We start from the raw sequence: 24,643 nt of genomic DNA, 5'->3' as shown, positions 1-24,643 counted from the left end.
CTGCAAGTGGCATGATGCAGCCTGAAGAAAGCAAAAAACAGTTGGAAGAAAACAAGGCTGTTTCTATTTAGAAGTCTGCAAAATGTTTCTTTCAAGATCTTATAAATCTAACAGCATTTTTGCTTCAAATAATTCAGTTCCACTAAATTTCATGTTAATAGAAAATCTTTTTTAAAAAATTTTTTGTAAAGGAGAGTAGCTTTATTTTTACTTACTGCTGCATTAGTTCAAGTATATCAGATACAGCTGCTGCATCTATTTCTTTTTTTAAACTAGGTAGTAGGTACATACTTGAGGAAAAAGAGCCTTGAGGAAAAGAACACAGTTTAATGATGACAACTCTAACATATGAATCATATTTCTAGCTTGAATTGGTAACTGCATTCTGTATCAGAAAAGTTAAACCTTACTTCTGTTTAAAAAGTAGAATTCCTTCACACAAAGTACTATCTACTGAACTGTTTTGAGGCTTTGTTACTTTGTTTTAACACACTTGCCTTTTCCCAAACATATGCTGTAAATTACATATTTCCAGACTATGATGAGACGGTGCTCCTAAAGTTACATAAATTATCACGATAAAGGGTGCAATTAAAATCAACAAGCAGTTTCAAACAGCTTAGAAATCATTAGCTAATTGAAATAAAACTTGTTAAAAGAATTGTTCACTTGCTTTGAAGAATTACTACACTGTAATTAAGAATACTTTTCTACATGTTAAGAAAGATGGCAGCTTTCTTTATCTTTTAAGAAATGGAAGAACAGCATTCAGCAGCATATAAGCATACATTTTATAAGCATATAAAATGTATTTTCAAGGACGCCTATATATGAAATACATGTTTCATTTCAAAATATGCACTAGTGGATTCATTCAGCAAGAGAGGGAATGTGGACTCATTTCAAGCAGAAAGATTTAAAATGGGTACTATGCTTTCTGTATAGCAGGAAGTAGATTTAATGTGAAACCACTAAAAACATTCCTTCAGCTGTTGGAGAAACAACTCTCTCATTCCAAAGTTAGCTCAACTCAGCTTCTTTAATAAACAATACATCTACCAGAACTGATTTGTTGACTTTCAGTTAAAAAGAACAACAAAACAACAACCAAAAAAACCCCCCAAACAAACAAACAAACAAATCAAAACAACAATGTAAAAAAAAAAAAAAAAAAAAATTTGCTAAAGATCTTCCCTTTCAATTTATTATGATATTTTCCAAAATAAACTTTAAGAATCTCTCAGAATTTCTACGACTTAAGAGCAAGGTAAGACTGTAGCAAATTCCAGTCATAATGGTACACAGCAGTATAGAATGCAGAACAAACTACTACTTCTGATCCCACTAAGGACCAAGTTTTTCAGAATACTAGGTCAGGTGTAGTAATACACTATAGCTAAGAAGTCATATAGCAGCTCTAGAATTGGCTTTCGTAAAACAAGCAGCATCTAATTTCATGGGAATAACAAGTGTAATTTAAGATACTGATTTTATGAAGTGAATTTTGGAAATGACTTGCCCTCTTGAAGGCCATTATTAACTGCAGCTATCATACAATACAGCAATAGAAATTAGACGCAGAATACAGTAGCATCTCATAAGCTAATTCAGAGTCTTTTCAAAGTAGGAGACCTGTTAATTTATGGTATTCTTAATAATGCCATCAAACATCCTGTTACTGCAGCCAATTTTCCCACCAGAATAAAACAGAGAACTACCAAATAGACTTTCATGGGTAAGTAGCAGCCTAACTAAGCTAATGGGCATTGGTACAACAAAACCCTCAAGCACATGCTTAACATTTTACTGAAAAAATAAAATCAGTTCTCTAAATCTACTCTTACATTAACACATCAGATAAAGAATAAAGCTTAGAAATTCTATAAAAGCCATTGTATTGCAGAATTGTAACCTGATATACCTGTTTTATCCGTTAGCAAATAAACTAATCGTCCCAGCTCTTCTGGTATGGTGCTAGTTCGAACAACTGTTCCAGGAATATTGTCATCTTTCATAATCATCCACCCATAGGCTGCCTTACCCATGTCCAAGTTCACACGTAAACTGCAAAGGAAATGTATACCATAATCAGTGTGAATATTAGGCAAAGTGAAATTTAAAACCATAAAAACCATATACTCAAAGCTGTTTTTAGAGTTCTTGATAAAATGATCTTAAAATTATATGCAGCAAACATTTTAGAACATCATTGTTTTCTGTATGTAGAATACACAGTATGTTAGAAACGAAAGTTGCATTCCAGACTTTTAGAAAATACTGCAATGTAGAACAAGTTGACACCATGCCTTCTACATAGTACAGCCTCCAACTCTTTTTGGAGATTATTACACTCATACTACTACAGTTGCACACTAAGAGTATTATACACTTTATTGACAAGATCAGATTCAAGTCAGTCAAAACTGAACAAACATTTCTTTTAATGTAAAAATAAAAAATCCATTGTTATGTCTTTTCAAGTCTGTTTTTAAATGACTATTTTTCCTTTAGGAAAGTACAGATATATTTGTCAACTTTTTCTCACTGCAAATAATCAGCAGTGTCTCCATCCTTGCCAAAACATAATTACAGAGGCTCTCAATTGCAAAATGAGAACAGCGCCCAAGCAGCGAAATCTACCTTCCTGTGACAGCATGTGTGCCAGAGTTGCTACTGCCAGCAGTAAAAAAGAGCTTTTGAGTAGCTCTGTACTAGAAATTCTAGTTTGAAGCAATTTTTTCTAATCACAGAAGTACAGTCACAAAATTCTTTTTTTTTTTTTTTTTTTTTTTTTTTTTTTCCAGTTTGTCCCCAATACTTTCATGGCTGTGAAACACAAAAATTAATTGCCCTTGCCCCAAAGTCATTATAAAGAAGTCTTCACTCATGCTGGTCAGAGATAAATAATATTGCTGTTGCCCAAAATTAAATTTTCTAACTCAAAACCAGTTCATAGAATCATAGAATGGCCTGGGTTGAAAAGGACCACAATGATCATCTAGTTTCAACCCCCCTGCTATATGCAGGGTCGCTAACCACCAGACCAGGCTACCCAGAGCCACATCCAGTCTGACCTTGAATGCCTCCAGGGATGGGGCATCCATGGCCTCCTTGGGCAGCCTGTTCCAATGCATCACCACCCTCTGAGTCAAAACCTTACTCCTAATATCTAACCTAAACCTCCCTTCTCTCAGTGTAAAATCATTCACCTCATCCTATCACTATCCACCCTAGTTTATACACTACTTTCAAATACTGGAAGGCCACAATGAAAACTCCCTGTAGCCTTCTCCAAGCTAAACAAGCCCAATTCCCTGAACCCTTCGTCATAGGAGAGGTGCTCCAGCCCTCTGAACATCTTAGTGGCCCCCGTCCGGACCCGCTCCAAGAGCTTCACATCCTTCTTGTGCTGGGGCCCCCAGGCCTGGACGCAGTACTGCAGATGGGACTCACAAGAGCTGAGTAGAGGGGTATAATCACCTCCCTCTCCCTGCTGGCCACCCATTTTTTAATGCAGCTCAGAACACAGTTGGCCTTCTGGGCTGCAAGTGCACACTGCTGGCTTGTGTCCAGCTTCTCATCCACCAGGTCCCCCAAGTCCTTCTCTACAGGGCTGCTCTCAAGGAGATCTTCCCCCAGTTTGTATAAACACCTGGGACTGCTCCAACCCAAGTGCAGCACCCTGTGCTTGGCCCTATTGAACCTCATTAGGTTTCATGAGCCCACTTCTCTGTTCTGACATTCACTTCCCTATTGTTACTCACAGAAATCATGCTACCATACCAGGAAGTAGGCTGAGGAACAGGCACATGTTCCTTTCTGTTGACTATACCAGAAATACGGAAAAGCTAGATAGATGGTGGCAGTGCAAACTGTGGGCAATCTGCCAAAGGTGCAGGGCAGAGTCCCAAGTTTAATATCAGGTTTACAATAACATGACTCTTACAATTGTCCAAAGATATTTCAAGGACAAAATCATGCTAATGTACATCAGACTTTCCCCTCCCCCCCCCCCCCCATAAAAATACTAAGAGTAATAAAAAAACAGGTTTGCTATACAGCATAACCAAAACTGCAGCCACAGTTTTCATTTCTCCTCTAGCAATCGTGGTGACAGTGATAGTGAATTATCTGAGGTAACAGTGGAGATAAATATCTGATTAAGAAAATATGTATTTAACTAGAACTGTGGAAACATCCAGTTTATTCCATATCCCTCTCCTTGAATTTGTGTGGCAGAATAAAATGCGTGTTGCAGTATAAAAAGAAAGGAGTCTTTTTGATAAAACATTATTGACCATTAAAGAAGTAAATACCATCTTGAATTACCTCTTGCTAGGACAGTAAAATCAGCAACAGCAGGAAAACATGCCTCTACTTGGTAAAGTGTCCCAATTGCTTTTGGAATAGCACATCTAACTTCAGACACAAATACATTAAAAAAATCAAGACAGACAACAGGAAGAGGACTTTCTGAGATTCTTTCTAATGAAAATGTTATAGTATAACAATACTGAAAGTCACTTGGCTCCCAGTGCTGAAGTACAGCTTTACCTTTCCTTTGTTAATATGGAGCCAGCAACAAGCTACCTGCATTTCTCTTACATATATTTGGTCAACTTACAAACTCAGACAGGAAATAAGAACCATTGTTGCTAGGCTACACAATAAGACACGTAACAGTCAACAAAAGAAATGACAGAAGATTTACTCCTGTTAGAGACAAGAATCTGCTGATTTGTCAAGTACAAAGGGCAGTGTCTATCTCAAGAAGAAAAACAAGAACATACTCAACAATGGTCAAACATTCTATAAACAGTCTATAAAAATCTCTTGCCAAGTCTACCAAGATACTTTTTCTGTGATGAAACCTATATTTAAGAGTGGCAACCTCAGGCACAAGGCACACAGAGGGATATCCATGTGGCTGCTCTGCCAGTGGAGATCTCACTGCTTAAATGAGATCAAATCACAGAAGTCTCTCAAAGCTTAACAGCGCAGTTCGTATCTTCACTTGCATTTTTATAAGCAGGTGTGTTACCTGATTTTGATGTTCTGAATGCATTCTATATGATTTTAATAATAATTTGTCAAATATAATTTGAAGGTAAGGAAAAAAAACAAAACAACACTTTCTCTTCATAACAAGTGAGAAAAAATCCATAATTCAAAGCCTGGAAACATTTTAGGAATTACCCTATCTTTCTAGCATGCATTGCTAAGTGGAACAGAATGAATCCCCTATGCGCTGCAAATGCCTAAATAGCAACTGGCATGACTGGTCTCGAGAGACCAGAGATATCTGCACAGTCTTCTACAGCAGCATGAGCATACACTTTTCCCCTGAGCTTGCTAAGTGATAAATTTACTAGATAGCATAGGCAAATCTTGTAAACTTATGGAGAATGTATTTCAAGCAGTGATTTTATTTAAAATCAAGTAATTAAATCATCTGAGTGATACACAAGGAACTTAGAAGCTGCCTTAATGAATTGGTCAGGGCCAATTGAAAAAAGCTTATTGAGAAACATGGGACACTCCAAGGAAAAAAAAAAAAAAAAAAAAAGTGAATAGATGAACGTAAACCTAAAGAGGTGTATTAAGTTTTGGACAGTCTGTCAAGGACTTGCTATGTTCCCTGCAAATTAAGAAGTTCAAACTTTATATGGAAGCAAATTATAGGGAGCCTCTCTATACTATGCTTCCTCCGTATGGAAAAAAGAAACATAAGTACCAAGGAAACATCAAAATATACTGCAAATATACTGTTTTCTTAAGGGAAAAACAATTCTTGAGTCTGGGAAGTTCAAAACATCCTGTGCATAATTGTTCCATTTTATAACCCATGGAGAGAGAAGCTAAGCTCTACATATTGATTCACTGTACTTTTTCTCCATTTTACTTAATTCCTTGCAGGCTACTGAATGCACACCTTGTCCTCCCAACTTTATTTATGACATTGTTTTTATGTTTGTACTTCTAAAGTCTGACACGCTCCATCACCCACCATTCTACAGTAGTATTTAAAATACAGCATAGACAAACAGCTGATCCTTGGAGGATAAAAAAAAAAAAAAAAAAAAAAAAAAAAAAAGAAATGTTCCTCTTTCCATTAATTATAGGAGGGGATGTACAGAGATCGGTTAAATTCTGCTATCAGTTAGTCATTCCCTTCTGGTGATCTGCACCAAACATGTCTGGACATGTGAAACTATTTTTACTGCATAGCTGGATTTTCCTTGTCCCGCAAACCAAAAAAACCAAAGTTCCATATTCAGAATCTTTCTGACTTCTCTAAAACCAACAATCAACCAATCTCATGCATGAATGCAGATATGCTTTGCCTTTCGCAGTCAATCTTATCCTCCCACACTCACTTCCACTACCTGTAATGCAAAGTTCATTATTCACCCTATATAGCTATTTTAGAAACAATGAGAAGACACAACACCCAGTGCTCCAGCTTCATTAGTCTAGCAATTTTAATTGCCAAGAGTTTACACTTCAAATACAGCCCAAAGAATAAGCTATTTTCATGCCCAGCTCCCAAAAGAAAGGGAGGAAAATATAGTAATATTTGAACATCATAACTGGAGTTGTTAAATTTGCCAACAGTCTAAGAAACAACTGTATACAATCACAATCTGAGCTGAAGAAAAATTGGTATAGGAATAGATAAACATATAAAGTGGAAAAAAGTACTCTCTGTCGGATACTTGTCTCATCTTCTATGGTGGTATTTCGCATTGCTTATTATCTTCCACATATAACTGAAAAACTGAGTTAGGCCTATCCTAGAAATTATTTCTGCATAAGAACCATTCCATAAGTCCATTAGGACATGCAAATTGCTTTCCTAAGAATTCAAAACGAGCTGCTTGAAAAAATGTTACTTTTAGAGAGGCACATAATGATTTGCCACTATAGAGTCAAATTTACTCACACTGTATGCTCTTAGAATCATAGAATTGTTTGAGTTGGAAGGGACCTTTAAAGGTCATCTAGTCCTGCAATTTCCCTGCAATTAACTGGGACACCTATAGGTTGATCAGGTTACTCAGAGCCTCATCCAGCCTGACCTTGAATGTCTCCAGGGATGGGGCATCCACCTCCTCTCTGGGCAACCTGTCCCAGTGCCTCACTACCCCGATCATAAAAAAAAAAAAAAAAAAAAAAAAAAAAAAAAAATTCCTTATGTCCAGTTTAAATCTCCCCAGCTCTAGTTTGAAACCATTTCTCCTTGTCCTGTCACTGCAGATCGTGCTAAAGAGTCCATCCCCTTCTTCCTTATACCTCCACTTTAGATACTGAAAGGTTGCTATAATGTTTTCCAGAGCCTTCTATTCTCCAGGCTGAACAGCCCCAGCTCTCTCAGCTTGTCCTTAGGTGTTCCATCCCTTGGATCATTTTTGTGGCTCTCCTCCATGTGTGCTCTGAAATGTCCATATTTCTCCTGTACTGAGGATTCCACATCTGGACACAGTACTCAAGTGAGTTGCTGGATGCAGCGCTCATATCTCTGTCTTTTAATAGGTTAAAAAAGTTTAGACTTTTATTTATTATGGAATGTATTACTTTTATTTATTACTTAAGAACACAGTGAAAAACAAGCAATCATTTAAACCCTTAGCTCAGTTTTCCCTTGCTTTCACTGACGATGAAGAGTATCTTTAAGTAATAAATACACCTCACCCATCACTTGAATGTAGTTTGTTTAGCCTTTACACATGGATTATTTGCTTAATATTAAATAAGCAAAGGGTGGCAAAGACAACACAACCCCAACAACATCATGATGCAAACAGCAAGGGAATTACAATGACAGTGTTCGGAAAAATACCACAAGGTCGAAACATGGATGTGTAAATAAAACTAGGAGCCAGTAACAGAATCATAGGATCAATTAAGCTGGAAAGAAAGACCACTAAGATTATCTAGTCCAACCCTAAACTCATCACTACCACATCACTCAATGAGACATCCACACTTTTCTTGACAACCACCAGAGATGGTGACTATACCACCTCCCTGCGCAACTTCTTCCAATATCTCACCACTCTTTCAGATAATAAATTTTTCCTAATAACCAACCTGAAACTGAAAAACCCCTGGCAAAATTTGAAGCCATTACTTTTCATCCTATTGTCAGGTCCTTGGGAGAAGAGGCTGACCCTCACCTCACTACAGCCTCCTCTCAAGTAGTAATAGAGAATGATAAAGTCTCCCCTGACACAAAACAATCCCAGTTCCCTCAGTCGCTCCTCTCAAGACCTGTGCTCCAGATCCCTCATTGGCTCCACTACCCTTCTCTGGACATGCTCCAGAGGGCCTCAGTGAGGCGCCCAAAACAGACCTTGAGATGCAGCTTCACAAGTACAGAGCACAGAGGAACAGTCTCCTCCCTACTGCTGCTGACTACACTATTTCTGATACAACCCAGGATGCCACTGGCCTTCTTGGCCACCTGGGCACACTACTGACTCATGTTCAGCTGGCTGACAACTTGAACCAACAGATCCTTTTCCTCTGTGCAGCTTTCCAGCCACTTTGTCCCAAATCGCAATGCATGTGGTTTTTGTAACCAAAATGCAGGACTGGGCACTTACTCTTGTTAAATCTCATACGATTGGCCTCAGCCCATCAATCTAGCCTGTCCAGATCCCTTTGTAGCGCTTTCCTACCCTCAGGCAGATTGACAGTTCCTCCCAACTTGGCATCACCTGCAAACTTAATGAGGGTGCACTTAATTCCCTTGTTCAGATTACTGTATGGGAAACTGGTAATCACAGCCTGAACCTCTGATTGATCAGCTGAGGCAAGTGTCAGGTCAGCTGTGGGAGCACAGGTAAAGGTAATTTGGATATGCTCCCGGAAGGGGTGGAGCTTGACTCCACCTCTTCTGGACTTCATTTAAGGGCTGACCACCACTAAGGCAACATCTCTTGGAGATTCCTTCTCTGTGGAGGTTGTCTCAGCATTTTCCAGCCAGACTGACGGCTTCTATACTGATGAGTTTTTCCTATAGATAATCTTTTGGATATTTATCACCATCCTTCTTGTGTTATTACCATCTTTGTATTATTTTCACCTTACAATTACCAATAAAAAAGAGTCAAGATAATAATAATAAGTAGAGTCTGCCCCAATACTGACCTCTGAGGAACACCACTATGTATGTGGTTGCCAGCTGGACTGGTCAAAGGAAATGGAAAGTCCACAAACCCCAGCATATTTGCTACAAACTTTTCTACATCATCAAAACAAAACTGGCTTCTCTTAAAACAGAAAAATACTATGAAGGTAGAAGTCCTTAAAACTCTTAATGAGTATCAAACTGGTCAAATACAACATTTTGTTTCTCAGAGACATACGCATACAAGAAGAAATGTGAGCAAATGTAAGACCACTCAAGTAAGCTTAGGTCCAGAATCTAATGAAATTCTTTCTTTTTTTCCTCTTATACTATGTGGGCTTAAATATTTTATGCAAATCCCAGGGAATAGGTCTACAATTTAAGAAACAGCTGCTAACTGTGGGTAGTGACTGTGCTGATGTATCTGAAAGTTCCAGAGAACATTTAAAACTAATAGACACCCTAATTTAAACGCTAGGAATTTTAACAGAAGACAGTATTTCCTTTTTGCAATGGCAATACCCAGTCAATATAAATAAATAAAAAATCATGTCAGAGTTAGTGTTCTAACTACTCTATCCACAGTGGACATGATTACCCAGATGGATATTATTTCCTGTTCCAGTTTATCTGCAATTTGAATATACAGTACTCATGCTTAATGAATTAATTAATTCATGGCAAGTCTCTACTTGGTTACACCTGTTAAAAGTCTTGCCATTGCAAAAGTGCATTCAACCTAAATTAATAATAGTTGTAGTAAAAATAAAGCCAGTATTACAATCAGAGAACCTGAACGTTTTTAGTGCTAACACATTAAAGAAATACAAATTCTAAAATACACCAAACACTTCATTCAAATGCATGTTTCCTAAAACCACATTCTCAAATATACCAAGATTGTATCCTTATTAATACATTTATGCTAGCAAAGGATTAGATATCCTGATTACTCCAGCAAGATGAACATTATACAAAAAGAATACAACAGTATTGTTTTCTGTATAGTGATACCTCAAGAATCAGCAGATTTGTTGGCACCTTCTCCTTCAGCTTCCTGATAAGATCAATTTCCTTCACAATGAGCAGTGAGTATAAATTTCAGCAAAGCCACATTCAGTGAAATTAGACATCTGTGTTTTTCTTTCATTCTTATACATACCTGATGGGGATGATATAGGAAAACAGGAGGAGGAAACGGAAAAGGTTGCGATACCATGGGCCTACAAATCCTTGCAGGGTTACCATAACAACTGATAATGCAACTAAAGCCAAAAACAGTGCCTTGGTCAGTTGATTCAACTCCAGGTCCAGCAAGCCAACCTAAAGGAAGAAGTAAAAATCAGGTAAGTCACGAGTGTTGCTTTTCTCATTGACACTTCTGCTGTGCAAATAACTAGCTATTACTGGTAGTTTTCTTTTGTACCAACTAAAAACCCATGCACTTGTAACAAATAACTACATTTTGATAACTGAATTGATTGTTGTTCCCATGCTTGCATCTAATAGATGTCCCATGGCTCCAGGACAGTAACAACACCCAGAATCAATGCGAATCATCTCAGCCAGGCTATTTGAATGTCTTCATATTAAACACACCCTTCCCCCTATCCTCTGATCCCGGAGAGGAACAGAGGAAGGGAAGAAAAGAAGATTAACAAATGAACAGAAATGATTTTCTTCTGCTCTGTATGCAGCAAAAATTCTAGCAGCACATTTTATATTTGTAGGGTGGCTGCTGCTTGTTTACTGCTGGAAGATAAAAACGCAGTAGAATCAAGAATAAATGGACACATACAATGAGCTTGTAGTAACTTGTAGATATATTCCCACACCAGTCTGTAAATCCAAAGTCATCTCATCAAAATAATTTTTGATTTCAATCTGTATAACTGAGATTTTCGTAAGTAAAAAGCGGTATAACCATTTTCAAACCAAAACAGTAAAACAGAACTTCAACTTTTCCTAAGTAAAAAGGTATTTAATTTAGAAATACTCTAGTGAAAACACTGAGTTGCTATATTTCATCCACTGTTTCCCATGAAAAAGTATTTTAAACTATGCAACTAAGACTCTCACCATTTCAATAATGTATACTGTAAGGTAAGTATTTACACTCCACTTTTTGAGATGTTCTTGTAGTCAGTAAAATATGTGGGAAAATTATGTCAAGAGCTTCCTAGGTCCTATCACAGATGCCCTTTTATCTCCAAGTCCCGCCAGTAAGACCAGTAAAACATAACACTTCCTTAGATAACAAACAGTCTGCAAAAGAACCATTTAAATATAGTTCTTAAAAATGTCAGCAATCTTGCTTATACATGGGCGGTCCCTTCCCTAGAGAACCAGGCAGCTGAAGACCACAGCGGCTGATTTATCAGCTGCATTTAGAAAGCAGCACAACGAGGACAAATATCTTGCAATTTCCGCTGCTTCAACTACTACATAGTTTATGCTTGAATTATTGAGAAAAATAGGTTTTTGGATTAAAATGAAGAAAAATTAAGCCAGGGAAGTAGAGCATGTTTCAAAGCCCAGATCTTTTTGCGTTGACAAAGGCAGCCTAAGTTTCAGGCCTCGCTGAGGATCAGATGAAGTCATTATTCATTCAGTCAGGGAAAAAAGACTCAATTACCTCAACCTAAAGATGCTATCAATGAATGCAAAGTGCATATTTTACTCTATTCATCCAAATCCCATTAAAAAGTGAAAGGAATGATTTAATCTGGCCTTCCAGAGTTGGTCTTTTTTTTTTGTAATAAAATAAAGAATCACTGTCTTGCAATATGCATAACCACTACCTTACACTTTTTTTTTTTTTTTTCCTGCATCATAGTAGTGAAAGCCTATCTTTCCCCTAACCCCAGTAATGTTCCCCCCTCCCTTCACTCTCTGTAAAAACCACACCCCATAAGAAAACAGAATAAAGAGTTTCTTTGGAAAGAATGCCACTTTCGGGACAGAAACATCAAATGTAGTTCACTGCACACTGATACGTAGCTAATTCAAAGCATTAATACCTTTTTAATTGATGACGACACATACATTTATGTTTGGAATCAACAGAAGTGTTTGTGGAGTGGTATGAAGAGGATAAAAACTTGATGAAAATTTTTTTATGGAACAAATCTCTTCTCCTGGGGCATTTATCTTTTTAATACAGAACATCCTACTGCTCATAGAGTTATATCATTTTTTTTTTTAATCATTTTTTTAAATCATTTGCTATAGGAAGTGAAAGCAACTGCAAACTCCTTCTTGAAGTGGTAAACAAAAGAAGCTTTAGTAGACATGCATTCTCCTTTTCTCAAAAACTTGTTACTGCAATCTACTGAAATATACTTAATTCTGTGTCTTTTCACTTAGCTTCTGCAAACAGTGAAACTATCAAATTATCAATTTTTCAAGTAGAAATGCATTAACATTCTCTAAAATTCACCTCAATATTGAAAAAGAATATAAATGAACTATACTGTTATTTTATCAAATCATCAGCATAATACATCATCCTTTAGAAAATAACCACCACCTGAACAATTATGATTATATAAGGAACTGATGAGTTAAGAACTGGAGTAATTTTGCACATTTATTACTATTTCTCATACTAACAATTTTTCTTCTACTCGTCATAACATTTGTTCTGTTTGAAATAACTGTGCTAACAAAATTAAACACGACTGGAAATTTTAATCTCCAAGGGGAAATTGGTACGTAATGTCTAAAACAGCCACAGTAGTTTTGCAAAGGGGCTGCACTATGATAATGAACACAGTAATTGCCTATATCATCTAAAATGCTACTAATGGCAACAACCGCAAATCCATTTAGCTCCTTTTTAATTTATGTGGGAAATTTTAAATAGCTAATGGTACTCAGCAAAATAATGGCTAACACCAGCAGTAAAAAGTATGGCATTGTCTACTTGTACCAAATCCCCAAAAAGCTACTAGCTTTTAAAATATTGGGAATTGGGAAATTATTAGAACACTATGCTTTGTGTTTTGGACTGCAGAGCTGAAATCATCATTCTATTAAAAAAAACCAAAACAACAACACCTAATTAGCAGAAGTTGAAAGCAAAAACAAATCTTTTTGACTTCTGAATAGAACTTGCACAGCAATATTGCTATTGCTGCCCTAGATGCTTAACTTCTACGGAGGGTTTTGTGCTGAAGCTGTTATTGCAGTAACAGAAAAACTCTTAACATCAGAAGTACATTGCTTGGAAATGTAGCAATGTATATATTTTTAATGCTGGAATATTAAAATACAATCTTTGATATCTAAATGATGCATTACTGACAGTAAAGACTTCTCACAATCTAAACTGTAGTTGAATTAAAGTGACTGCACTGAAGTGCACATTGCTGATACACTGTTGGTTTATTTTAAACAAACAAACCCAAACACCCTACATAAATACTAGCAAAGTATTAAGAGAGTACTGTGGTGTCCCTGCCCTAAACTCCTCCACAAAGTTAATTTATTATTGGGAATCAGTCTGGTTCTGCACTGAGAAACACCACGCTGAATACAATGAAACTGCATGGTACATCTGACTTTGGTTTCAATTTGCATTATGCACATGAAAATGTTTTTTAGTATTCTTTAAGCATGCTCTGAACTACATTGTTCGGAGTGAATACTTGTCAATTATTTATGTTTTCATTAATTACAATTAATTACAAATGCTTTTTTTTTTTTTTTTTCTTTTTTTCCCCCTATGGCTAACAAAACTCTTTGATTCATAACACTTTTTCACTTAAAAAAAGTGTATATGTAGATTAATATACACAGTTAGCTGCTTATATCCGAAGCACTATGGCTTTTTTTCCCATTCTGTTAAAATTCTTATCATCCCTGGAAATAACAGATTACTGTCCTGAGCTTAATGGTTGATTAAAAAAAACACAACAAACCATTACTATCAGTTTACTTTAATTTTTGACACTATAAACATGCATTAAATTTAGAATCTGCAAATGTTTCTCCTAATTCCTTATTTCTCCAGGTATTTCTGTGATTTAAACTCTTGGCTGCTCAGCAATGTGAGTGTTCACACTGGGCTAGTACAACTATCATTCATAACAAGTACAACAAGTGAATTTGTGTTTAGAAAACATTTTTCCTTACTTGATTATACTCAGCTAATGGTATGACAAGTGTTTCCCTACAAGGTTGCACCAGGTTTGTTATACGTTTATATCAGCAACCTACTCATTCTTTTAAGCTGTAGATACAAAGCAGGAAAAGCAAAGAAAACACTGAAATTCACGAAGTGACCATTTAGTGAAAATGTGTCCAGGGAGGCGGGGGGAATGTTCTACTTGGCTTAGTAGAAATGAAATAAACTTCAGCTATTTAGTCCACTCCAGTGGTTATACAAAAGCAATAACTAGGAAACAGTTCATTCAATTCCAATAACATTTTCTGTTCCCTTTGGCATATATATATCTATATATATTTACATATATAGATATATGCGTTTCTCATAGTAGCTTTAGTACAACTCAATGTCACTTTAACCAAACTAAATTATTTGCACTATGCTAATTCTGCAGTCTTCCACAACAGGTTTTATTACAATTTTATATTCACCCTTCTTACTTGCTTACACTGACTTTAACAAGCTATTCATAACCTCATACCTACCTTTGAAATTTGTAATAAACAGATTACTTCATATACAAATTGCTCTCTGTGGAGAAATATCTATAATGCTAAGAGAAAACTGAGACTCCAATATTTCCTCCCTTTGCTTCCTTCAGTCACCTTTCCTGTACTGCCTCTTCCTCTTATCTACACTGTCAGTATTAGTATCTTGTTTGGATATTGAAAGTGAAACTTCAACGGTGCTCTCTCCAGCTCAGCGCAGTACTACAGAAACTGTATATCAGATATACTCACAACTTCACATAGACAGTGAACTCAGTTGTACTCATTTGGGGAAGTACTGGCACAGACTTTGCAACATGCTTAAGTACGCTTTCTCTTTCAAATGTGCTCTGACACACTAATGACTTATGGTATCTGTAGTAGAACATTATGTTTCAGCAAACTAGAATGAGAAACTGAAGGCTACTCATTCTTAATATTCACTTGACTATAAAATAACCCGCTCAGTTCTCATCAACACTTGTACAGTTGATCTACATTTAGCACTATCTCACCATCTCTAAATGTCCTTAAACTGCTATCTCCTTTTAAAATTAATCTGTATATGTAATAATGAAACCAAATAACTATTCTTTGCCTATTTCAGTATTTTGGTCTAATTTGACTGAAGGCTAAAAAGGGAGAAACGCTTAAGTTAAAGAAATGCTATGTACAGTTTGGTCAGCAGAGGGAGCTCGAGACTGACATTAGCACCTGGTTTAAGAAGCTCAGGTGGTGCAGTGCAGTACCAACTGTATCTTAGCACGGTGACCTGTATTTCTCTACAGTCTTACCAGTCCAACAGTATTTACCCCCTTCAGGCTGAAATGCTTAATTATATCGAGATGTGTTTTAACAATTCCGGTTGAATGGAAACCACAGCATTTCCTTCTAAGCAAAAAGTTGTATTTTATATACCTTCACAGCTACCCTGTTAAGTCATGTGTGAATGCTGCGTGACCATTCGTTCACTATGTATTTGTCATACAGAATAACAATGAATAAAAGCATCCACAGATGCTGTTAAATACCTGAAAACTGTAATGACTTCTTATACACTGGCACATTTGTGCTTTATTAGTCAAATACTAGCCTCTGTTAAGAGCTATCAGCTGTAGATATATTTTTTAAGACTACCCATTAATTTAGAATAATTATTTCATTAATTTAAGCAAACTGGTGATATCGGAGACTTCAACAACCACAATAATTTGTACAGTGAAACTGTTCAGCATCCACTTTTTTTGATTTGAAACAAGCACAGGAACAAGTACTACCTCCTTGAAGAAAAATGATTATAAAGGGGATGAAACAGAAACTTTAGTTCGCATAAAATTTGGGAAGTCTTAGTATATCCTTACATCACACCATGAGTATCAGTCAAAAAGTACTTTTCATATAGAAAATTGCATACTTAATAAATGGTATCAGAATCCTTCAGGTTTTTTTTCAAGAACATCTTAAAAACATGTTTAAAAAGACTGTCAAAATTTGCTTACTGTTCTTAAAAAAAAATAAGGAATTTTTAACAACTCCTCATATTATCTATGTTATAGTATTAGTAGAGATTATTAAAGTTCTATTTGAAAAGTTCATCTCAAAATAGTTCCAGGGGAAGAGAGGTGAGAACTAAGGTTATGAAAACACACTTGGAAATTTGTTCATTATGGACTCTATTAAAGAAATTGAGACAAGAACTCATTAAGTTTAAACCTGAAACAAGTTCTAACAATTCATTTTATTCCCAATTAACAGTAGGCTTAGTAAAGGGAAGAAAACGCATTTAACTGCCATCTTACTCAAGGTTAAATTGAGTAGCGTGTTTCAAAATTTATTTCCCTTTAAATTAAATATATATATTTTTATTAATGACATTTTATGATTCTAAGTAACACAGTACAGACAATACACAGATTATTAAAATTACTTCAGTATTCTGAAGATGGATTCTGTAAGAAATGAGAATGAATAAAGATAAGCTGAAGAAGGAATTAAAAGATTCTGCAATGGCATTAAACAGCAATTCCTTTTCCTGGTGGAGGAATCTCACTCCTTCTCAGCTGTGTACACTTTAGCTCCATCTTCAGAGCTCTCTCAGCACAAGTGTGAATGTTAACAGAACACAACCACAGTCACCTAAGTTTCCCACAGGAAATCAAGTTTCAATACAACAAAAACAACACAAAGCACCCCAGAGTGCCTCAAAGCCTTTAAGGATGCTATTCAAGAATGCAGAGAAACCTATGAAAAGATAGCTTATAAAAGTTAGTTCATTTCTGAAGCCTTATGGCTGGCTATCAGAATCCCAGTTAAGATTATTTTAACTGAATCAATTTTTTTTCTCTCTCCCTCTTGTTATTTTTGAGTTTATACATCTTGTTTTTATACAAGCTGAAGCTGCTTTTATAAACGCCTCTACTTCACTTTGAAAGAAAAAGTTGTGCATGCTTTTATTTGCAGTTAAAACATAAAGACAAAGACTCACAAATTCATAAAGGTTAGAAAAGACCTCTAAGGTCATCTAGTCCAACCGTCAACTTATCACCACTATCCCTACTCAACCATGTTCCAAGTGCCATAGCTATGTATTTCTCGAACACCTCCATCAAGAAGTTTTTCCTAGTTGAGCCTCCATGATAGAAATTGAGGTTGTTTCCTCTAGTCCTAAGAGAAAAGGCTGACCCCCACCTCCTCTGAGCTTCCTCTTCTCCAGACTAAACAATCTCAGTTCCCTGCTCCACTCCCAGTAAGACCTGTGTTCCAGACTACTTGCCACCTTTGTTGCCCTTCTCTGAACACGCTCCAGGGCCTTAAATGTCTTTGGTGTAGTGAGGGGTCCAAAACTGAACACAGTACTCAATGTGCCAAGTACTGAGGAACGATCACCTTCCTATTGCTGCTAGCTGCACTATTTCTGACACAAACCAGGAAGCCATTGGCTTTTGACATTGTTTGGCACACTGCTGGCTCACATTCAGCCAGCTGTCAACCAGCACTTCTCTGCTGCAAAGCCACTCTGCTCAATCCTGTAGCAATGCATGGGATTGTTGTAACTGAAGTCCAGGAGCCTGGTCTTCTTGAATCTCATATACAATTGGCCTCAGCCTATCAGTCCAGCCTGTCCAGATCACTTGGTTAGAACCTTCCTACCCTTGGGCAGACTGACAGTTCCTGCCAAACCAGGAGTCATCTGCAGCTCACTGAAGGTGCACTTACTTAATCCCCTTGTTCAGGTCATCATAAAATACACACAGGTGCTCCAAAAGTAATGCCTCCTATTCATTTCCATGGAAACTACAGCAGAGCATGATATGAGCTCTATGAAGAGCACAATAACACTATTTGATAGAGCAAACTCTCACCTACAAAACACTGTTTTTCAGCAGTCACCATCATTAGCTATGCATTTTTGCCAGCAATGAACAACAGTCTGAATGGTGCCTTTGTAAGAATCCTCACTAGTGTAGGTGACCCACTATCATTGTTGCCACTGTTGAAATGCACCATTCACCACCTCAGTGTGTTATCATCCACTGACTGATCTTCATAAACATTCAGCAAGCTCTGAATGAATGTCATTAGGATCCACCTTTTCTGCATGGAGAAATTCTATGACAAACCTTTGCTTCAGACACACTTCCATGTCAGACATAATTTTGTCAGACTGCCCCACTGCTATCATCGGTTGCACAACAACCAAATGTAACTTTACTGTCAACCTCCACTATCGTACCAACACTATCTACCTCTGACATGGTGGGCCAACACAATAAAATAGGAGGCATTACATTTGCAGAAGCCATCATATTAAACAGAAGTGGCCCTAGCACTTATCCCCTAGGGGATATCACTAGTGACCAATTGCCAGCTGGATTTAGCCTCATTCCTCAGTATTTTCTTGGTGTGGACATCCAGCCACTTTTCTACCCAGCAATGAGTGCACCTGTCCAATCCATGGGCTTGAAGTTTCTCCAGGAGAATACTGTGGAAGACAGTATCAAAGGCTTTAGTAAAGTCTAGGTAGACTACATACACAACATTTCCCTCTTAATCTAGGTGGGTCACCTGGTCACAGAAGGAGTTGAGGTTGGTCAAGCAGGGCCTGCCTTTCATGAACCCATGCTGGCTGAACCTGATCCCCTGGTTGTCCTGTACATGCTGTGTGACAACACTCAAGATGATCTGCTCCATAATCTTCCCTGATACCAAGGTTAGGCTGATAGGCCTGTAGTTCCCCAGATTTACCTTAGAATTCTTGTAGATAGGTAGCACATTGGCAGGTCTTCAGTCACGTGAGACCAGTCCAGCTGACCAGGACTACTAAGAAATTATGGAAGGTGTTTGGTGAGCACTTCTGCCAGCTCCCTCAGTATTCCTGTGTGGATACCATCTAATCCTTTAGACTACTAATAAGACTAGGTGGAGTGGCCAGCCACCATTTCTTCCTAAATTATGAGGGGATTCTCCTTCTCCCCATCCCCATCGTCCAGCTCAAGTTGCTGAGTAATCTGAGGATTCCCCACAACATCCAATAAAGGATGGAGGTTCTCCTTGGCTCTCCTTCTGTTATTAATGTACTTGTAAAAGCATTTTTTTAAGTCACCTTTTGTGTCCAGATTATGTTCTTGCTAGGCTTTCACCATTGTAATTTTCTTTCTCTCTACATATCATAGCAATATCCTCATACTCTTCCTGAGGTGCCTGTCCCCTTCTTTTGGAGCTAGCAAACTCTCTTTTCACCAAGCAAAAGTTCTTTGTACAGTACAGCCTGCTGCTGTGCCTTTAATTTTTCCTTTCTGAGCAATGTCCAGCCTTCTTGGACCCCTCTGCCCTTCACAACTATCTCCCAAGGGACTACCCTAACCCATATTCTAAACAGTCCAAAGTCTGACCTCCAGAAGTCCAAGGTAGCAGTTTTGCTGATCTCCCACTTGACTTTACAAAGAATCAGGAATTCAGTCACTTTCTGGTTGCTATACCCAAGACAAGCTTCCAACCACTATGTCTCCCACCCAGTACTTCTCTGTTTATATAAAGCAGGTCTAGTGGTGCACAACCTCTGGTAGGCTCTCTTGCCAGCTGTATCAGAAAATTATTTTCACACACTCCAGGAATTTCCTAGACTGTTTCCTCTCTGCTGTATTGCATTTCCAACAAACATCTGGTATGCTGAAGTCCCTCATGTGGACAAGAGCAAGCAATTGTGCGATGTCTCCAAGTTGCTTGTAGAATGCTTCACTTGCCTCTTCATCCTGGTTGAGTGGTCTGTAAACAGATTTCTACCAGGATATCAGTCTTTTTGGCCTTCCTCTTGATCTTTACCCATAAGGACTTAACATCCCCAGCATCGAGCTCTGCAAAATTGAAACACTGCTTAACATACAAAGCCACCTCCCACAATCTCTCTTCTGCCGGTATCTTCTGAAGAGCTTATAACTATCCACTGCAACACTCCAGTCATGAAAGAAATCCCACCGTGTTTCGGTGATGGCAACTATGTCACAGTTTTCCTGTACAATGACTTCTATTTCTTCCTGTCTGTTGTCCATGTTGCATGTGTTGGTGTAGTGTAGATACACTTCAGATGAGCTATTATCTCACCCCCAACCCTCGTATGCTGCCCCTACTGAATCTGGTTTCGTTTTCTTCCCCCTTTAAACCTAGTTTAAAGGTTCTTCAATGAGCCCTGCCAACCCCTGGGCTAGAATTCCTTTATCTCCTTTGAGAGAAATGGACTTCATCCATCACCAGCTAGCCTGGTGCAGTATAAGCCATCCTGTGGGTGAAAAAAACCCCACAAAATTCCACTGATGCCACCAGCCTTAGCCATGTGTTAATCAGGTGGGTATTCCTGTTACTCTCAGTACTTTTCCCTGCTATTGAAGGGATCTTAGAAAACACCACTTGAACTTCTGCTCCTTCAATTAACCATCCAGGTGCCTTGAAGTCCCTTTTGATAGTCCTTGAAGTTCTTTCTACAGCTTCATCGCTGCAGATCTGAACAACCAAAATTGGGTAATAACTTGAGCCATACTTGAGCTTCCTAGTAAAGTTACACACACACAGGCCCAGGAATGCAGCAGACTGCCCTGTGGGAAGTGTCCAGTTGTTATATCAAGCTCTCTGTTCCCCTCAGAAGGGAGCTGACTATGACAATTAACCTTTTGCTCTTAGCAGAGACAGGCTTAAGGGCTGGGGTTGACTGACTTACTATAGATATCCCCCTGGATGGACTTTCATCAACCTCATTTGCCTGCCCCTCAAGTTCCAGAGCCTCAATACCTATAGTGCAAGTTCACCTGGGATGACAAGATACGCTGGGAAAGAATTCACCTGCCATCTCAAGCAGGGACCTGTTTCCATTTGTTCCTGTCTTTTAGGTTTCCTCCTTCTGCCTGATGTCAAGAAGGGTAAGGGGACATCCCACTAGTGTGTGGACAGGGTGTTGTTTCACTGATCTATCTCCCTTTCATACTCCCTGATACTCCTTATTTTTTCACCTCTTCTTTTAGCTCAGAATAGATCACACTGATCAAGTACAGCTCGAAAGCTGCTCAGTGTGATGAAAAATAAGCAGGAGTTTTCTTCAAGTCTTATTACATTGAAGAACATAGGGAAAATCACAACAGAGAGAAAAAGTCTTTTTCAAGTTGCAGTATTGGTGGTAGATGGATGGTTGGATTAGATGACCTTAGAAATCTTATCCAACCTCAATGATTCTATAACTCTAAGTCTGAGATGAAGCACCCCAAATATGTCCACAAGCATTTAAGGAATGGGAAAATAACTTTTCTCCACAGTATCTTCTTGATCAGATTGTATGTTTCTGTTCTTGCTGTTATAATGTAAAAACACAGACTTTCAAGCTCAACTATGTAATAAGTTAGGACAAGAAATCTAGAGGTTATTGGTCTAATAAAATTAAGCTATATATTTTTGAATAAAAACAGCCTTCTGTAATGAATACCAAAATTTATAATAGAGGAACATTAACAAAAAAGCATCTATTTAAGACGGTTCTTAGTTTTCCACTCAACGAACTACATTATTCATAGTTTTCTAAGCTATTTGTACCTCCTGGTCCAAAGTAAACAAGAAAATGTGTTTAGAGTTAATTGTGTGCAACATATTGTCTTGAAATGTTACTTGCTGGGATTAAGCAAATAGATAAGGTTCTGGAATGATATTGCCCAGTCTTATTCATTGATATCAGAAGTAATTCTTTGCCTTTCTGATAAAATGATTGTAGAATTTGTAAATACAAAGAAATACATTGAAATATTGTGAATTTGTACCTCATTAAAAGTCTGTTTTTATCTACAGAGATATTTTTAAAATTCTTCTTCCTTTAGGTCTGAAAGCTGAGATTTATTATCAAACGTGTGATCAATAGGTGTATGTTCACATGTATGCGTATGCACCTACATGTGTGGTCATGTTTTTTAAACAGAATCTCACCTGCAACAAATGACATTTTCTGAGATGTGTTAAAATAACACTGTAATGTTTATCAGTTGAAATAGTTTTATTGCTATCAGGACAACAATAACAAAAAATCTTACAGCAAAAGTGAACTCCAGCATCTTGTATTTCTATCTTGAAGACTTTCTATGAGCCATTTTCTTTCTTAGTGGTTTGTAAGCCATCCCGATAGCTGGGAATTGTGTGAAAAGGTGCCCAGATTGACAGATAAAGTGAAAAGGTCTGTATTAATTTCCAAATAAAGAAATGCATGGAGTGGTGTTTCACTATGATTATACTCTAAAGTACCAATTAGAATGCATCAGAAACTAGAGCAAGTTGACACTCTACAATAAAGCAAATAATTTCCAGTTGGAGGGGCAGAAAATGTTAATATGCAATGTTCAAGACTACAAGAACCTTTGTAAAAGGAAGTAGCTAATAAGGTTTAATGATGCATGTCAGGAAGCCACAGTATGTAGGGAAACACAGCTGGCTTCATTTTGTAAACTATTTGATATACACATCTTTCTAGTTCACGATTATCAGCTGTGCAAGTGCCACAGGGGACAGTTTAGTCTTCAGAACAGGATATTCTTCTTGTTCTCTAAATTACAAGTAAAATACATTAATATAATATGGTGCTGTAGGCTAGCACCCTGACAAAAGCTTATCAGCATACAAAAAGGATTAAAGAACTCTTCTGCAAGATTCAGTTGGAACAATCTTACCAGAATAAATGGGTTAAAGAACACTGAAATAATAAATACATTCATAATCTTCACACATTTTTTTAAATGTCAGGCTAAAAAGCCAGAAGCAGCCATTAAACATGAAAATGCCATTTATATTAATTCATGTCATTTCATGATGTATGTACTTATTTTATTATTAAATTAATATTAATAAAGAAATGATGCGTGTTATTGATAGACTGCAGCTATACAAAGCAATCTGCATCTTGCTTTACTGCAATCCAAGTTGCTCAGAGTGACTGCAACACGCAGGTGACAGCAATTAGCAGCAGATGACAGAAGCACTTTGAATTTGTACCAGATGGCAGCTAAGGGTCATTGGAAGCTAGCAAACCTTCCACATGTAAACTGTTGTGTTGTACAACTATAAAACTCCTGGAGTACTTAGAAATGAATTAAGATTCTTGAAGAAAACTGGAATGTCTAGGGTTAATATAAAATATTATGTAAGGCATTAAAAAAATTAAGAACATAAACTAAAGTATTTGTTAAACAATTCAAACCTGTATCATACAGGAAGGGCTAGATAAATACTCTTCTCATTTATTTAAAGAATAAGAAAGTAAATACATGCTTTGATGTACAGTCATAAAGCAGCACAGGGAAGATGCATGCTTGCAATACAATGTTTTGAGGGGAACCATTTCACACTTGTGCCCAGTGCTCTAATGAATATTGCTTCAAAGCTGAAGCACAAATAGGTGCATCTCATTCTAAAAAGATTAACCCCCACAACCACATCCCTGAAACTGCAAGCGGCCACAGATTTGAATGAGTTTTCTGTTTTACTTTTTAAGTGCAGTTTGAGAGACCGACTCCCTAGCACTGATCATAGCACTGTACTAGGTTACTAGTTTACTGTATAGACTTATCCAAACTTACAGACAAGTCAAGATGATTTAAGCATAAAGAAGAAAGGAATGATACGTAAATATACAAAACACACGAGTTAGAATGAAAGATGGCCACAAAAATAGAAAATGTTCAGATGCATATGATGGTAAGGTATTTCAGTGATGTGTTTACAGAAGATCAGTGAAATGCACTCAGCTGCTTGTGGGGTGTCCCTTCTCAACCCTAAAAATGTTAAGAAATAATTCTTACATTGACAAGCTCGAGACAACAAGATAGCCCAGCATGACAAATACAATTTGCACTGAAGGAAGTTGGAACAGAAAGGCAACAGTAAAAGATGGTTTAGTCAGGAAACAGCTCACAGAAAATGCAGACAAGACTGAAGATGTGAACCAGGATCACAATCTTCATAGTATGGTTGCTCAATAGGTGAAAATGATCCAATAAGGTATTTCCCATGATCAGTGAACTGTGATAGATGAAGAGTCTTCTTTGATAATTTCAGTATTATCAAAGAATTAAACTTTCTTCTTCACAAAGGTGCTGCATGATCACTGAGACAAGGATGCGTCCCCAAGATCTATGGGGAGTTGAAGGAAAGAATTGGGTAGATGGAAATACTAAAAACATTAGAAGACTGGTGCTGGTAGTGTCACACTGAGAACAAGGAGCAGGATGTAGCAGGCAATTAACACACAATGAATCAAAAACCTGACAATAATAACTTAAAAAAAAAAAAAAAAAAAAAAGAAAGAAAATAATTTTTAATTGACCAACCACT

At 37.3% G+C, this 24,643-nt stretch overlaps 1 protein-coding gene across 3 annotated transcripts in view; it reads right to left on the bottom strand.

The window, feature by feature from the left end:
* ATP9B (ATPase phospholipid transporting 9B (putative)) overlaps positions 1 to 24,643 on the bottom strand; it is a 149,560-nt gene that overhangs the window by 37,008 nt on the left and 87,909 nt on the right. For all 3 annotated transcript variants that reach the window (XR_011902803.1, XM_072328536.1, XM_072328535.1), the window contains exons 12-13: positions 10,296 to 10,456; positions 1,922 to 2,064 (exon numbers count right to left, since the gene is read on the bottom strand). Coding sequence is in view for 2 of the 3 variants with exons in the window: in XM_072328536.1 (XP_072184637.1) it covers positions 1,922 to 2,064; positions 10,296 to 10,456 (304 nt within the window). In the remaining variant the exon portion in view is untranslated. The remainder of the gene's footprint in view (positions 1 to 1,921; positions 2,065 to 10,295; positions 10,457 to 24,643) is intronic.

Source organism: Excalfactoria chinensis, chromosome 2 (assembly GCF_039878825.1).
Source record: "Excalfactoria chinensis isolate bCotChi1 chromosome 2, bCotChi1.hap2, whole genome shotgun sequence".
Lineage (NCBI taxonomy): Eukaryota > Metazoa > Chordata > Aves > Galliformes > Phasianidae > Excalfactoria > Excalfactoria chinensis.
This window is presented reverse-complemented; position numbering and strand designations above follow the sequence as displayed.